Raw genomic sequence first — 16,722 nt, 5'->3', positions numbered from 1 at the left:
TTAATTCTACAACCAGCATCACTGTTGCAGTACTCCATCATACATACATCCATCCAAACTGGTTAATGAAAATCAAGTCAGGACAGGTATTAATATTTGAAGGGAATTATTTTTGTGGCTACAGCACTACTGGTGCCAAATTTGGCCCAGAGAACCACATAAATGCCTTTATGTATGACTGAGCCAAAGCTAGTAGATAGCACCCACTCACACATCAAAGCCCCAGACAGTCAGATCTGGAGGAGTTATTATACTTGAAAACTACTATACCTGCTCCAGACATCAGGTGGCTTATAGCAATGTGCTGTGTTTGATTTATAAAAGCAATTACACTTCAAATATAATGAAAAGACGTATTCAAAGCCTTAGACATAGGAATATTTTTGTTCACTTGTTTTCCTCCATCTGGGTTTTCCTGAAGAGTCCTTATCTGGATTTTCTAATACAACATGTAAGCGAGAGCTGACTCAATCAGAATGCGCTTCCTTACAGAATCATAGAACAGTTAGGGTTGGAAAGGACCTTAAGATCATCTAGTTCCAACCCCCCTGCCATGGGCAGGGACACCTCACACTAAACCATGCCAAGGCTCTGTCCAACCTGGCCTTGAACACCACTAAGATTTCTACCATAACTGCAGTGCATCACAGAAGCAAGGCAACTCAGCTGGGTATGCTTTGTGGTTTTAACACTTAGCACCTATAGCTACTTTCTGTTCAGCTTTCCAAAGCAGCCATTCACTTACTGCCAACATTTGCTTGCATTTCTTATACTTCTCTGTTTTCTCAGCAATTTCTTTATTCATTTCACGTACTTGCTCCTTTACGACGAATTCCGAAACTATGTCAGATGAAATAGGGCTAACTGTGAACATTGAAGAAAAAACAAGGACATTGATTTTTTTTTGCTCCATAAATAAAGTCTGTGTAAGAGAGATGACAGGCCAAATTTGACAGTGCATAAAGAACAGTGCTCCATGTTATCCAAGCAAATAGTTAATCAGAGGCAACCAGTATCATGTGGCTAGTAATACGCAAGATCAGCAGTGATATCAGCACACCTATGTTCAGTTCTCTCATACACTGAAAATGGAACATAAATATATGTATACATACTATAAAGACCAACATTAAAAACAGACACCTCTCCCCTTAGCTCCCAAGAAAGTAAACACCAGAATACATATGATATAATGCTAAGTATTTTATTTTTCCATAAAAAAACACATAGTGCCTCAGCAATCTACTTCATAGAATGGATTGAGTTGGAAGGGACCTTAAAGCTCACCCAGTCCCAACCCCCTGCCATGGGCAGGGGCACCTTCCACTAGACCAGGTTGCTCAAAGCCCCGTTCAGCCTGGCCTTGAACACTGCCAGGGATGGGGCAGCCATAACTTCTCTGGACAACTTGTGCAGGTGTGTCACCATGCTCATGGTGAAGGATTTCTTTCTTAGAAGAATTATTAAATATATCACTATATATTTATGTTTTAGAAGATTAGTTTTCCAAGAACTTCATAGTTCATAAAAACCATAGCCTAGTTAAACATTTTCCAAGAAACCACTACTGCCTTTAAGTCATGAGAATACTCTATAGACTTGACCTTGCCATCACATAATTAGAACTTTTCAGTAAATTTGAGCTTACAGTAGAATGGCACAGTGAAGAATCCTTATACATGACTGCATAATTTGGGAAGTTTTTGGGGGTGTTTTTGGGGTTGGGTTTTTGTTTGGATTTTTTTACATGAATTATTAGCTTGGCAAAACCATCTCTGTGTTACCTATCAAGTAGAAATTCAGTCCTACAGATATTAACAAATATCAACTGTTTTAAAATATAAATGGAGTAATTTATGAATGTTGCCACTTAAAGACAGAATTTTTAGATGACTTTTCATATTTCTAATCATTGCTTTAATTAAAAAAGAACAAGTCCACCTACTTCTTACAATAAACAATATTAGGTACTACTTCACACAGGCAACACTTTCAGGCTGAGACAAACAGACAAGATTTAAGCTGTTGATACCTGGAGATGAAGAAAACCTTTTGTCTGTAACGACGGCAGTAGCTGTCTCAATGTTAGACGCATTTGTCAGTTTCTGTTGATGCCCTGCAGTTTTCTTTGTGAAAAGAAATTTTGGTTTGGTATTTAATTAAGTGAAAGCCAAAGCACAAAGTAATATGTATCTTGCACTATAATCTCCTCCAAAATTGGACTAGATGGAATTGCTCATTAAAACAGGAGGTAATAATAAATATGTAAACACATTTAATTCTATTAAAACTGAAACTGCCTCAGACTATAAAGTAAGATTATAAAAATCAAAGGTTGGTTGTTTTTTTTCTAGAAACAGTCATTTCTAAGCAAATTATTAGAAAAATCTCATTTTCTAGAGAAACAGTTACACTTAAATCCATCAACTTAAATCTAATATTACACTAGAAAATGAAGCCTGTATTAGTAATGAGTGCTGGACTTCTGGTGCCCGAGTAGTGAAATCTGGTACTTGCTATCACATGCACAACACAGCCAAAGATGTGGAAGATTTCTTAGGAAAAGCTACACGTGTTCTGGTATCACACCTCATTCACCATTGACCTTCTGGATGAGAAGACAACTCTTTAATCTGTAGTAGATCAAAGCTAAGTAACTACCCCATTTGTTTTGTGGAAAGCAGAAATAATTGTTTCTCTTAAGAATTCGTATTTGTGTATCTTGCCACTGCTCTTACAATTTTTCCCCATTTAATCTGCTCTTCAACTCAAGTCACTGATTTTCACAAAATTCTGAAGAACTCTCTCTCAAATCTGCTTGAATATTCACCGAGAGGTTCCGTTACCAGGTGGCATAAGACACACACAATCACTGCAAAAGCCTCATTTATGGAACAAACCTTAGACGACTGATAAGAATACAAAACACATATGGAATACAATTATACACTGCATTGTGGAACCTCTCCCAGCTGCACTTTGAAATCCCCCTCCAGGTTCTCCACTTTCCCCACTTCTGGATTTGCATTTGTTTTGTGGGTTTTGGTGAATTTTGTTGTGGGTATTTTCATTTGGGTTTTTCTGGTTGTGGTTTTTTGGGAGGTTTTTGTGGCAATGATGTTACTGAACAGAAGTAGCAATTACTGGGTTTTTTCCTGCTTCAGTTTCAAAATTCTTCTTTGAACAATGTTATGCTTATAGGTTCAGCCAAACTCTGTTAGCTTTCTACATACACCAGTTACTATAAATCCTATGCTGGGTTTCAACAACTACCTAAAAAGAATCATAGAAATAACACAGCATTATAGAAGAAAATGGTAAACTAAAGAGCCATTGCTTACCACATGCTTTGATTTTTTAAAAAGCACTGGGTTTTGCAGAAGGAAATTAATCAGTTGCTGAAAAGTTAAAAAAGCAAGGGCAGTTTCTCCCATTCTACTTACTGCCTGTTCTGTAAATCTGTTTACTTGTTTTTGAAGTTTTTGACATTCCTTGAATTTTTCCTTGTAATGATCAGCAGCCATTTGCAGACGAAGCTTCAGATCTTCAACTTCTCTGCGCAGTTCCTGCTCCACTGTGCTTGAAGTCTCCTTAAAAAAAATAAAAAAATAATTCTCCTTTTTTGTTTGAATACCACTATTTCCCAAAGAGCCTTTTTTCAATTAAAGGAAGCATAATACTCTATGTATGTACAGAAGAAGTTCCTATTTTCTTTGTGGGAAGGAAAGGAATAGAGCAGTAGAGCAGAGAAAAAAGCAGCTGTGCTTAACTTCATTCCGGTCAAGATACACTGAGGGAGTAAATAGGCACTGGTGTAATACCAGAGGCAGGTGAAGAGGATTCTTGTTCTGTGGACTGACTAATGTATATCAGAAGTCTGAACGCCTTCCAGAAGGTGTTCTAGCTATGTTATAGACAGCTATAGCAAACATGGACAGACCACAACTATATTCCATCACACTCACTGTATTTCTACTAGAAGAGATCTAGTTGAGCTGTAGCACTGATACATGAGCTATATAAACTATGTTTACCAACTGGTAACATGAATCATTCAGATGATCTGCTACTTTTTTCAGGACGCAATTCAAAAACATTGTATATTACTGAAATCCTTAAAAAAAATGTAATTCTTGGATATTTTAAGTATAATAGCTCTTTTGAGGGTTGTACTGTTCACTTCGGATTTACTGCACTATTTTAATTACTGTTCAGCACAATGTATTTTTAAAAACTGCTACATCATTACAGTAATCCTAGTAGCAAAATAATCCAATACAGTTGCAGTCACGGAGATCCAGTGCAAAGCTCACTTAAGTCAGAATGACAAAACTTATATTAGCTCACTAGATTTTTATCCAAGAGAAAGAAATTCCAGATAGTTGCCATGACATTAATACTTTTATACTCACAAATACTAAAGCAAATTAACTTTGACTATAAGTAATGCAAGGACTCAAAAGAATCAAGACAGAATCCATCAATGAGGAAAGAGCAGTATAAAGAAAATTCCACCCAATTTACTTATCTGAATGTATTTTTAATGCTATTGTGGCTCACATAAAAGAATTCAGAGAGGGATAGGATTCAAAATAATACACAGAAATACTGTATTAGTCTGTGAAAATACTGGGGGGGGGGGGGGGGGGGTAGAAAGGAGCTTCTGTAAGTAATAGCCGAAACCTCCTTTATTAACAACCTTCCAAATCAGCTAACATGTGCTTGATTTAAGGTAGTATCTTGAATGCCAAAACAGAGTTTGATAATAATTTGTACTAATCATCCATAAAAATTTTATTCCCCAACTTCAGCAAAGCTAGCTCTGACAGATTTCATAAATACACTAAACTTCAGCACTAAATACTGACAATTTACCTGATCGTTTTTCAAAGCTGTGATTTTTTTAAGTTCAGCTAAAGCATCAGCAAGCTGCTTTTTGCATTTTTCATTTTCCAGGCGTGCACTGTGAAGATCTGCCATCGTCTTATCTCGCACGTTTACTGCATCGCTCAGCTCTTTTGACATTAGGACAGCTTCTTGTTTGCTAGCCTGAATTTGATCTTCGGCTTTCCGAAGCTGTTCTTTTAAAAAGCTTGCATCTTCCTAGGAAAGAGAAGATAGGGAATAGAATCCATCATTTTTTAATTCAAACCTTAAAGGTTGGCATAGGAATTGGAAACATTTGAAAGAAAAATGAGATCTTCCTGGTGGCTTTAGCAAAACTAAATCAAGAGGTTAGCACACAAGCTCTACTTTCCCCCATTTGCCTCCTTTGATAACAATAGTGTGAAAACATATTTCACTATGGCATACAAGCACGTTTAAATATTATTTTATCTACACTAGATTTTTGCTGTACTTTCACCTTTAGTTTTAAACAAACATGCAAAAAAGTCTGTTTTCCAGAATATCTTTGTTCGTATCACCACAGAAGTCTTAACAAGAACAAACGGCCATCCAGCTTCAAAACCCAAGTTCATCCCACAGTAAGATACTGCAGGTAACAGAGTAAGAGGTCTTACAATGTCTACAACTGGTTGATGTAAAACACAGTAAAGCAGCTTTGGGATGTTTTCCTCATAGCTCCATTTCCCAAGATCTTGCACAACAAGCTTTTCAGGAGGAACTGAGAATAAAAAATAATGAAGAGCAGGCTGCAGCATGTCGCGCTGAGACTGTCAGCACTGTTGCAATTCCACAGGACAGGCCAAGGGCCACCTGACCAACCTGCACTACTGGCTTCTCATTCCTCTGAAAAGCCCAGGATCAATAATAATTAAAAAAATCATAAAAATTATTATTAATAATTTGAACAATACATGTTATAATATACAATTTATGTCTCATACAAGCTAATACATATGAGACACAACATATATATTACAGTATATATATTATAATTATAAAATATGTAATATATAATAGAGATCATTTATTATTATTATATATTCAAAGCTACTGTAAGTTACTTACAGCCTCTAGGCTTCCTGAAGGTATAATCGTCTCATTTTCTTGAGTCTAGACATAAATTCAGGCATTTCTAGTTCATTATTTGGTAACTTCTGAATAATCACTTAGCATAACAAGTCCAGAGGAAAACTAATACTCATTTTGTAAGCAGAGATGGATGGACTCTGAAATGCCATACAGTCCTGTCCCTTAGCTATTTTTACAGCACTTCTCCAATGTGCAATCCTTCCCACAGGCTGCAGTTCTTCACAAACTGCTCCAGTGTGGGTCTCTTCCACAGGGTGCAGTCCTTCAGGAACAAACTGCTCCAGCATGGGTCCCCGTGGGGTCCCAAGTTCTGCAAGGAGCCTGCTCCAGCATAGGCTCTTCTCTCCACAGGGCCTCAGGTCCTGCCAGGAACCTGCTCCAGCGCAGGCTTCCCACAGGGTCACAGACTCCTTCAGGCATCCCAGCATGGTTTCCTCCATGGACTGGAATGAGACAATCTCCCTCACCATAGTCTGCACAGAAATCTCTGATCCAGTGCCTGACGCACCTCCTTCTCTCCTTCACTGACCTTGGATTCTGCCACATGTTCTCACTCCTCTTCAGCTGCAGCTACTCTTGCCCAGTTTTTTGGTTTGTCTTTTGGGGGTTGTGCTGCTTCTTTTTATTTTCCTCCCCTTTCTTAAATACATTATCCCAGAGGCATTACCACCATTGCTTATGGGCTCAGTCTTGGCCAGCAGGGGTTCCATCTCCAAGCTGTTGGAATTGGCTCTACTGGACATAGGGGAAGCTTCTAGCAGCCTCTCACAAAGACACCCCTATAGTCCTCCAGCTACCACAACCTTACCACACAAACCCAATACAGCTATTCATAGTACCACTCTAAAACTAGTCTGAAGTAAACTCACCTGGACCATGAACAGGACAGGTACCAGTTCTTCAGCAATTTCACTCTCCTACTATACTACACTGCTAACCACAATGCTACCACACCACATAGCAAAGTCACCGCTTCCTTAGAGGTCCTACAGGCACTATGGGTTCTCATAAATTTAGTCCATTTATATGATACCTTGTTCTTCCTCATGTTTTGCATCACTGTATCTTGACAGCATGTTCACCTAATAAGTCCTTCAGCCCATCTCCTCTTTTCTCCTCCATCACTCTCTGCAGTCTCAACATAGCACCATGATTAACTTTTCTCCTCAACCTCCTTCCTTTCTCGTGAAGTTAAAAAAGCAACTTGGAGTGTACTACTTTTACTGATGCACTTTTACTGAATTTACAAACTATTTTTTCACATGTAGTTCATCTCACAGTTCATTATGTGAGAGACAAGCTCAGAATGTGAAGAAATAAAACATAATTCACTCCTTTGCTCATTTTTTGCACCTGCTGAGAATACTATAATTCTCTTGCCTTTCATTCTGTACCACTGGTGGTATCTTCAACTTCTTTCTCTTGTGAAACACATACAACCTGAGATACATTCATTTTAAATGCTTACCTTACTGGATGAGGAGAGCAAAAAAGCTTTCTTGATGTTTTCTCTTTCAGCTATGACTAGCTGTAATTTGTCAACCTCCTCTTTATAAGATATCATGCTTTCTTTGTTTGCATCCAAATTCTTAAACATCTGGATTTCTTTTACTAGTTTAGTGTTTTCTATTTCTGTATTCTTCAAGTGTATCTGTAATGATGCTAGAAGATGTCAAACTCTTCTTCCATATTATGAAACCTACTGTTCACCTGTCCACTTAAGCGTTCACTAAATTCTAACTCATCTCCAAGACAGATTACAACAGCTAAATATAAAAGTAAATGCTTGCTATCACTGCCCTCCAGAACAAAGTTTCTTCCTGGAATTCCTTCAGCAAGATCACCTACAACAGCTCCACTCTATATCTAGAAATTAAGGCCCTGATTTCTGTCCACAACAAATTAAGCTATTCTGAATTCACTCATCTCTTCAAAAATGTTGTAAAACTAAGGACAAACAAAAAAAAAATGACCTCAAGAAAATTAAAGAGAAATTAAACTTCTAATAGTATGTACTTGCAATCATCTAAGCAAACAGGTCTGCATCAGCAACACTGATTTCCAAAGACAACAAATTGCTTTAACAACTCTACAACTGTTGATGACATTATAAAATGTCAAAAAGTTTATCAGATTATGCCTAATAAAAGGTAACTGCTGCACTCAGGTGTTCTCTACCCTAAGACTAGAAGATTTTTGTTGCTCATTTAAAAAAGGGATTCCATCCTTGTGAAAGGTATTTTGAGATTTAATGACTTCTGGTACATATGTGCCACATATTGACATTTTCCTATGAACAGAAATAACCCTTTAAATACACTTGATTTGTTTCATACAAGCTAGTGTTTCATTATTTTAGCATATACTTTTTTTTGCCTTTTGCGGAAGGAGGCACTACATTTTATTTTAATATGGGTGTCTCTCAATACCAGCAAAAGAAAGCAGCCATGCTAGTAAAAAATACAGATCCTCCTAAAGCTTCTCAGAGTTATACACAAGACTTAAGAACAGGGATCTAAGAAACAGTCCGGAGAGAGTACTTCAGAGAGTAAAATGTAATTTACTTGTGAAAAACTGTGTTAAGAAAAGTAGTTACTGGGTGATGTACTGTGTAACTACAGAACTTCCTCACTAGTCTCTATTATTTTTTGTTACTATGCCTACTTTTTAACACATTAGTGATTCATTCTGCTTCTTAGAGACCTTTTTATATCATGAGATGAATTCAGATGTTCTTTTCCTCATTGACTTTTATATGAGAACATCTATAACTGCCTTAAAAATATGTTCACGGAAGCTACCCATTTCCTTTCTTCCTTAACAAATTCAATTTATTAGACTTCCCCGTAAAACATTACTACCTTTATTTCAAGCCACTTCATTTCAGATTTTACAGGTACAAGGAATAAAGTTACCTTATAAAGTTCTTTTTCATCCTTTTCTGTCTTTAACACGCATTCAAGTTGCTCCTTCTCAAGCATCACTTTCTTCAGTTTGTGCTTCAGACTAAGACATTGACAAATTAACAGTACAGAACTATTAATACAGAAAATCAATGCATACAGTAAAAACTGTTAGTTTAAAAAAAACAAAACACCACCACACCCATGGAAAAAAAAACAGCAAAATGAGGAAGGTAAGGAACAAAATGACTGAATACCTGTCTAACTCAGTTTCTTTTGCAATGGCTTTTTGAGTAACAGTCATGATATCTTCCTCAAGCTGGAGAACTTTTGAAGCAGCCTCATCATGCTTCTTCTTCAAATCATCAATTTCAGTTTTAAGAGCTTCTGATGCTTGAATATTGTTCTTAAAAAAAAATTGCAAATAGATGTCATTTAAGAGCACATACCTTCAAAACTACAACATGCTACCTGAATTAATGCTAAAATATAGTTCTTAGATTTGTTCTCTTCCTTAAAACATACAAGCCCATTTCAAGTATGTATAAATAAATAGAATATATAAAAACATATCAAACTTGCTATGCACAGTTAATATATTGATAAGGAGTCAATAAATGAATGCTTATTTTGGCACAAGCATTCAGTTACACAGAGACTACCAAAGACTTCAGAGTATACGACAAACAAAGCTATATTTCATGTCTTTTGCCCATCTCCTTTCTGCAAACTCACCATCAATTGCCTAGCTTAGAAAACAACTTCTATTTCTCTGTTTACTCGCTTTTACTTGAAAAGGAGAGCTTGCATTTGACCAGTTACAGCACTCGAACAAGCCACAACAAAGATAACTGCAGGCAGAAGGGGGGGGGGGGAATGGAAGAACTTCTGATTTAGAGCTAGTTGCTACGCTACATTCTCCTAGCTAAAACACATGGAAAGTATCACAAATCTCATGGAAGCTTATGAAACAATTGAAGGATTTATTTCTTGGATATTAGAAGCTGAGACAGAGAATGATGACAATACCCAAACCAGATTCCTGTCGACACAGGAGTCATGGACAAGGGAGGGACGATCAATGTGATCAGCGAATGCCTATTTATTACAAAGCTTTAACTCCTTATATACCATTTCTCACAGGCACTTACAGTGATTTGGCATACTATGATTGGATATATGTCTTGAAGACCCTTAGTGACTAACACATAATTGGTTAAGCACAGGTGTGAGAACTTGACCTCGAAAGCTTGCCAACAGTCCACAGTTCTCATTAACTCGGTGAATTCCAGCTTCTTCCTATCTTGCTTGCTTACTCTTCCTCGGGCCTCTCACAGCCTTGCTGTATCTTTCAGGATTATTCAGAGTTTATGTACCAGTTATCCATTCTCCTGTGAGAACACTGTCTCCACATCTCCCCCTTTTTGTTTTATATATCTTTTGGATGACACTACTTGAGCAGGGGATTTGGGCTAGATCATATCTTCAACATATGCCAACTACAGGCTGCTGGGCCTGCCCCTGCTCCTGGGCCTGTCCCTTTTTTCTGCTCTATGGCTCTCTGGTAACAGGGGGGCCATCCTTCACATCAAGGTCTGGCATGGCATGTGTCCCCACCACTCCACGCCTGATGGGTTGCAGCCAGCAGTGGAGCTAAAGGTTCTTCTTGGTGGCAAACACAGGCCAACCCAGTCTTGCCCTTGATTGTGGCAGCAGGCATTTGGTCAGCCTCAGTCCTTGCACCTTGTTGTCAACGCAGAGTTTCACCTGCTCCATCCAATAACAAGTCGTTATTATGGCAAGGCACACACAAATTTATATTAGCAGAGTAACTAGCCAAAGAAATTTCCTACCAGTGGTGCTCTCTCACCCTCTTAATTTGTTCCATCACCTACTTTATAACACCACCCTTGTATTAGAATCTTTCTAGCTTTTGCCTTAGCATTTTCTAGCAGCTACTGCAGATTTCTAACATCTCTTTTACAAGTGACAAATCTATACAATACAAACAAGGTGTAGTCTCTTATTAGCAACTGGCTAGTAAATACAGGTGGTTTCATACACAAAATCAAAGCCTCTAATAATAGCTACTTTACAAGCACACATATTCAAGCTGTTACTTTTCAGTTGCCCCCAAGTGATGTTTTACAATCATTCATTTTTCTCTTCCTCTATCTCATTCTGCTTGGGGTCAGCTGAAGCTGAAGCATCTCAGCTTCCTCCATTTGTCTGTCCAGCTCACGGCAAGGCTTGACAAACTTTGGAGGCAGTCGCCATGGACCTGTAGGCAGGAGGACACAAGTATACCCCCTCCTCCAGGTTATCCGTTCTTGAGAAGTAGACAGATTAAATGAGGAGCTCGCTGCATCACTGCCCTTTTTTTTTTCTTCTTTTTTTCTTTTTTTTTTCTTTTTTCTCTGCCACCCTGATGCTGCTTAGGTGGTGGCTCATAAAGCTTGTGGTTGCACTACCCCTCTCGCTTTTTCAGTTAGCAGTTCTTGTTTCAACCGATCTATCTGCTCCTCCAAGTCTTGGATTCACCCCCAGCTTACCTTAAACATACTAAGCAAGGCTCCTACCATGCACCCACTGTGTTGCAGGTGCTCTTTAGGCTTCATCTGTGGTGCCTCTACAAACTGCCTCAATACCTCAATAGATTGAGAGGTGGGGTTTTTTTTGTTGTTTTTGTTTTGTTTGGGGTTTTTTTCACTCCTCAGCTCTGGTGTCCATCCTGGCCATTCCGCTGGTGGAGCACCGGGAGCTGAATAAGAGGGCAGCTTCTTTTGAACATGGGGACTGAACTCTCATCAAATACCTGTTTGTTCTTTTTTTTGTTGTTTTTTTCTTTTTTTTTTTCTGAAGTTGCTCACCCTGCTTTGCACTGCTACAAAAGCCTGCCTGCCTTCTTCAGCAGCAACCATAAATACCTGCCAGCAACCGCACTTTCGCATTAACCCTTTCTTGCCCAAAATGTTAAACTGCTACCCGATAAAAACTTTTACATGAACCCGACAACAAAAAATACACAGAACACCATCTACCCTCAACACACATACACACACACACACACACACACACACGTATGGGATCTCACAAGCACACTCCACACAACTACAATATTTGAAGCACAAAATCCCAACAATCATTACTTCCACTACACAATCCCACGTGCAGAATGTGGCACAAGGACCCTGTGGAGACTAACAAGAAACCAGCTCTGAGAAGCATCATTGCAGCATGAGGTGGCAGCCTCAACCTTAGCAGGCGTCCCTGCAGAGGCTCTGCCTCCCCCACATTGCATGAGGCTTGGGCTTCTATACTGACCAAAATGAACACTCATTCCGACACAGGGGGCCAGCCTGTGTTGGAAGAAGTGGCTAGCAATTATCTATAAAGGTCTCCAAAGGTCGATAGAAACCTGGACATACTTATATTTACCAACTTCTAGTACATGTGTATCACAGAGAGACTTATTAAATGACTTGTATATGGGGTCCCAAGTCCACAGTCTGTCACAGTCTGCCCGATACCCTTGATAAGAGCATACAAGAGACCTTCCCATGCAGGTCTTGATGCAGAACATACACCACCAGGAAAGCACACAACATGTCTGTATCCCGCGCTGGTCTCACTTCCCAGGAGGTTCAGGGTGGGGGGGTTCTTTTTGAACGACATTCAACTGTCTTGTGGCCAAATTTGTCACATCTAATACATTTGTCTGCAAAACCAGTACCACCACACTGAGAGGGGTGGGTTGCTGAACTGATTTTCTTTAGAGTACACTGCTTTTTAAAATGTCCCATCCATCCACAATTATAACATCTCATACATTTAGCACCCCCACAATCGCCCTAACCTTATTGTAGAAGGGGTTTAACAGCAGTGGCAAGGGCAGTAGCCATGTATCCAGCTTTCTCCTCTGCTGTGCCCACTTTAAACCATATCTGAAGGTGGCGAGTAAGCAACGATTGAGCTATCATATCAGATATCATATGGTGCTAAGACATATGCAGAAAAAATATGCACGATAATTGCCTGAGTATACGATGATTTTAACCTGAAGGATGTTACCGGTTGACGTGCCTCCTTTACTCCCTTAAAATCCAACGGCCCCCTGTGGAGTGTTAAACACTGGGAATGCTGAGGGACCCATAGCCGAAAATTCCCCCATAACAATTGCATCTTTGATCATCCCACACCAACGTTTAGCAGGGTTATTACCCTAATCCCCTACCCCCTGCCCAACACCCCCCTCCCACTCCCCTTGCTTTACTAGTGGATTGTAGGAGAGTGGGGCAAAGGGTTCAGAGGTTTCTTTTGTCTCCAATGCTTCTAACTTCTTCAGCAACTGTTGCAGTTGACCATCACTGAGGCTGGTTCGCATCTGCAGATGAGCCGAACTGACTGAACCGTCTGAGTCAGGATCAGGAAGGGGAGGGTACAAGTCCGGTTCTGCTGGAGACTGTGGGTCTGGTTCCAATTCCAATTCCGGGTGTCCTTCCTTTGGGTCAGAGGTGACCGCGTTTGCACTCTCTGCCTGTACTTTCTGGCGCAAATGCCACTTCACCTTGTCTTTCCCCTTATGCTGGGGATGCTTCTGAGATGCCATGCCAGGCACAACGGGAGGAACAAATACCTTAAATGTAGCACTCTTCCCTGCCTCTAACTGACTTTGTGAAGGAGCAGCAGCCAGGAAAACAGATGCCACTGTTGCCTTCCGATTTTATTTCCTTTAAAGTCTCGATTATTGATCTCCATAGCGTAGAATACTTCTGCGCTTCTTTTGTCCCTTTACTGATCTCATCCCACAACACCTGGCCTATACGTTCCCATTCAGAAACTTCAAAGGTGGCTTGCTCTATGGGGATAAAGCCACGATCATGGGACCACTTTAACAGCCCCTGTAAGGCGGCACTATCATATTGCAGTCCTCTCTCAGACAGAATATGGTGGAGGAGCTCCATCACTGCATGTTCCTCTTCGGAAGGTGAGTGCCCCTTCTCCTCCCCGGCCGCTCACCTGATCAGGGCGAGGTCCCACAGTTTGCAGACGTCTGATTTCACAGCGCCGGGGCAGCGCTGACTTTCGGCCGGCTCGCCGCCCCCTCTTCTTTGATTGGGCCTTCAAACTTGCATGCCGCAAGTTACCGCTCTGAGGGTCCCTGTTCGGGTGCCATTTGTCGACACAGGAGTCACGGACAAGGGAGGGACAATCAATGGGATCAGTGAATGCCAATTCATTACAAAGCTTTAACTCCTTATATACCATAGCTTACAGGCACTTACAGTGATTTGGCATATTATGATTGGATGCATGTCTTGAAGACCCTTAGCGACTAACACACAATTGGTTAAGCACAGGTGTGAGAACTTGACCTCGAAAGCCTGCCAACAGTCCACAGTTCTCATTAACTCGGTGAATTCCAGCTTCTTCTTATCTTGCTTGCTTAAGCTTCCTCGGGCCTCTCACGGCCTTGCTGTATCTTTCAGGATTATTCAGAGTTTATGTACCAGTTATCCATTCTCCTGTGAGAAGACTGTCTCCACAGATTCCTTTGTCAGAAAACTGACAGATGCAAAATGGGAAGCCACTGTTAAGTATCACATTATCTAACTACAGGAATGTCCAAGATGTTCTAAGGCAGTGGACAACTAAATATCACCTCCACCACAGCAAAATGGCCATTTAAAGTAAGCTCATCTTAAATAACTCAGAAAGACATTATTTTCAATACAATACTATTTTCTTGAGCAAATGAATTAGTAACACTAAAGCAGAACACACATATTGAGATAATTTTCTACCATTTCTGATATCAAAATGAAATAAAGCTCAGCTTAGTATCAACCATGACAGTGGTATGAACCAAACTGTAAACAAGGTCAAGACAAACTGACCAACATGCCTGACTACAGCATGACTTACAGCGTTTGTACAGATCCTAAGGTACAAGTTGCCTTTCTGCTCCACATTTGGAAGATTAAAGCACCAGTTCATCTATTCATTGTTAAACAAAACTTAATGTCCTGAAACAACAAGACTGTACTGTTCCATCAAGAGAAACACATCAGCCAGAGTTTACAAAGAACCCCTACTGGCCAGATGCCAACCTAACAATGTTTTAAGTACAATAAAATATAATGAGGACTGTTTTTACTCATTAATTGTCAAAATACACTGTGTAATTAAGCCCCACTTTTACAAGCAACTAAACAGAAGTTTGGGCATTATGATTTTTGGGGGGAGGTAGGGGGTGTTGAACTGGGGGGGGCGGGCACGGCAAATATAACTGACGACTCAATCACTTCTTAAACACTACACCAGCACATAGTGGTTTTTTTTGTTATATATGCTATTAAAAAAAGAACTAATACATTAGATCTAAACTCTGAATTACTTTATTATATGCCTTAATATAATAAAGAATTTCAAGTGATCACAAATATATCATCTTTTCTGAAAACAGCATTGGAGATGACTACACACTATTTTCATAAGCTCTTTATTTTTGTACAAAAAATATATATACTTGATGTAATGAAGCCAGGATATTTTAATTAAAGTTAGTATGTCAAGTAAAACTTGCTATGTAACCAGCAGCACCACCACACATTATAACTTCTTGTCCTTCCCTAGTGCAGTGGAGACTAATTACTTGCCCCTGTTTTGAAAGCCTAGCATAGTAAAAAGTCTATTTCAATGCATATCTGTGTTTTCTCTAAACACCACTTTGGCATAACTGTAACTGTTGTAACCCAAGTGCCTTCAAAAGAATTTAATCTGATACATTACATATACAAACTGTACAAACAGTTCAAACAGGCTGCCAAATGTAACATATATTAAAAGGAATTAATAGCCTGAAAAAAATTCACTCCACAAACAGCATTACAATTGATGCTGCTTTGCTAGTTATTCTAAGGGGACATGGTATTAAAATGTAAAAGTTCCATACTTAACAGATTCTCACCTAATAAACTTGTTTAGATACAACCAAAGCCTACAGTTTTGAAAGAAAAAAAAAAAAAGCATTAATTTTTAGAGACAACTTGTTATTTTACAGAATTTTTAGCAATTCAACTTAGATGCTACAATCCCAGTTCCATATGCTCTGGTTACAGTGGTTTCAGTGCCTGTAAAACTTAAAATGAGTGCTCTTAGGCTATTTTACAGGTAAAAGTTGACTGGTTTTGAAGGAGTCTAAAAGGGAAAAATATAATAAACAGAGCAACTATGCGTACCACCTCTACTACAAAAAAGATAATTACTTTCTGTAATTATTATTTATTTTTCTGGTACATCTCCAAATATTATACCTTTTCCTCCACTTTCTTAACTGAAAATAAAACATAGCAACAGCATGAATCATTTTAATGAATTGGTTTTAAAACCCTCAACAATTTTAAAAGTTATTTTTGCTCTGGATAGTACTTTTAATCTAGTTACAAATACAGTTCTCCCCATCCCTCCTCCCTAGATTTGCAGAACCCTTATGGTTGGAAGGGGATGTAAACTGCACTGTAAGAGTCAAAATAAGTAGTCAGAAATTACTTAGGCCAGTTTCATTGCTGCAAAACGAAGCTACCAAACCAGAAATTCCTATAACTAACAGGAGACTCAGTAGTGAAATGAAACAAAGAAAATCTGACGTAGTTGTCCCTTGAATTTATGTTCCCCATAATCATAATTCCACTGACATTTTTTTATGTACCTTCAGATAAGGAATAAGAAGACAGATGGGGGCACCAAAATCTTTAGTGCTATTCTAAAATAGCAAACGATTCAATATTTATTCTTTTAAAAATAATTTTATCGTAATCCC

The 16,722-nt window shown here is 39.1% G+C and overlaps 1 protein-coding gene across 3 annotated transcripts in view; it reads right to left on the bottom strand.

Moving 5' to 3' along the window:
* TAX1BP1 (Tax1 binding protein 1) overlaps positions 1 to 16,722 on the bottom strand; it is a 56,623-nt gene that overhangs the window by 15,515 nt on the left and 24,386 nt on the right. Inside the window, exons 5-11 of one of the 3 annotated variants that reach the window (XM_061351006.1) lie at positions 9,158 to 9,306; positions 8,913 to 9,003; positions 7,466 to 7,648; positions 4,876 to 5,103; positions 3,444 to 3,590; positions 2,033 to 2,126; positions 746 to 864 (exon numbers count right to left, since the gene is read on the bottom strand). In XM_061351006.1, coding sequence (XP_061206990.1) covers positions 746 to 864; positions 2,033 to 2,126; positions 3,444 to 3,590; positions 4,876 to 5,103; positions 7,466 to 7,648; positions 8,913 to 9,003; positions 9,158 to 9,306 — 1,011 coding nt within the window. The remainder of the gene's footprint in view (positions 1 to 745; positions 865 to 2,032; positions 2,127 to 3,443; positions 3,591 to 4,875; positions 5,104 to 7,465; positions 7,649 to 8,912; positions 9,004 to 9,157; positions 9,307 to 16,722) is intronic. The other 2 variants (XM_061351004.1, XM_061351005.1) reach the window with 2 other exon arrangements.

This window comes from Neopsephotus bourkii, unplaced genomic scaffold, assembly GCF_033783945.1.
Source record: "Neopsephotus bourkii isolate Nb327-2 ecotype Australia unplaced genomic scaffold, CSIRO-AGI_Nbou_v1 NB_549, whole genome shotgun sequence".
Lineage (NCBI taxonomy): Eukaryota > Metazoa > Chordata > Aves > Psittaciformes > Psittacidae > Neopsephotus > Neopsephotus bourkii.
This window is presented reverse-complemented; position numbering and strand designations above follow the sequence as displayed.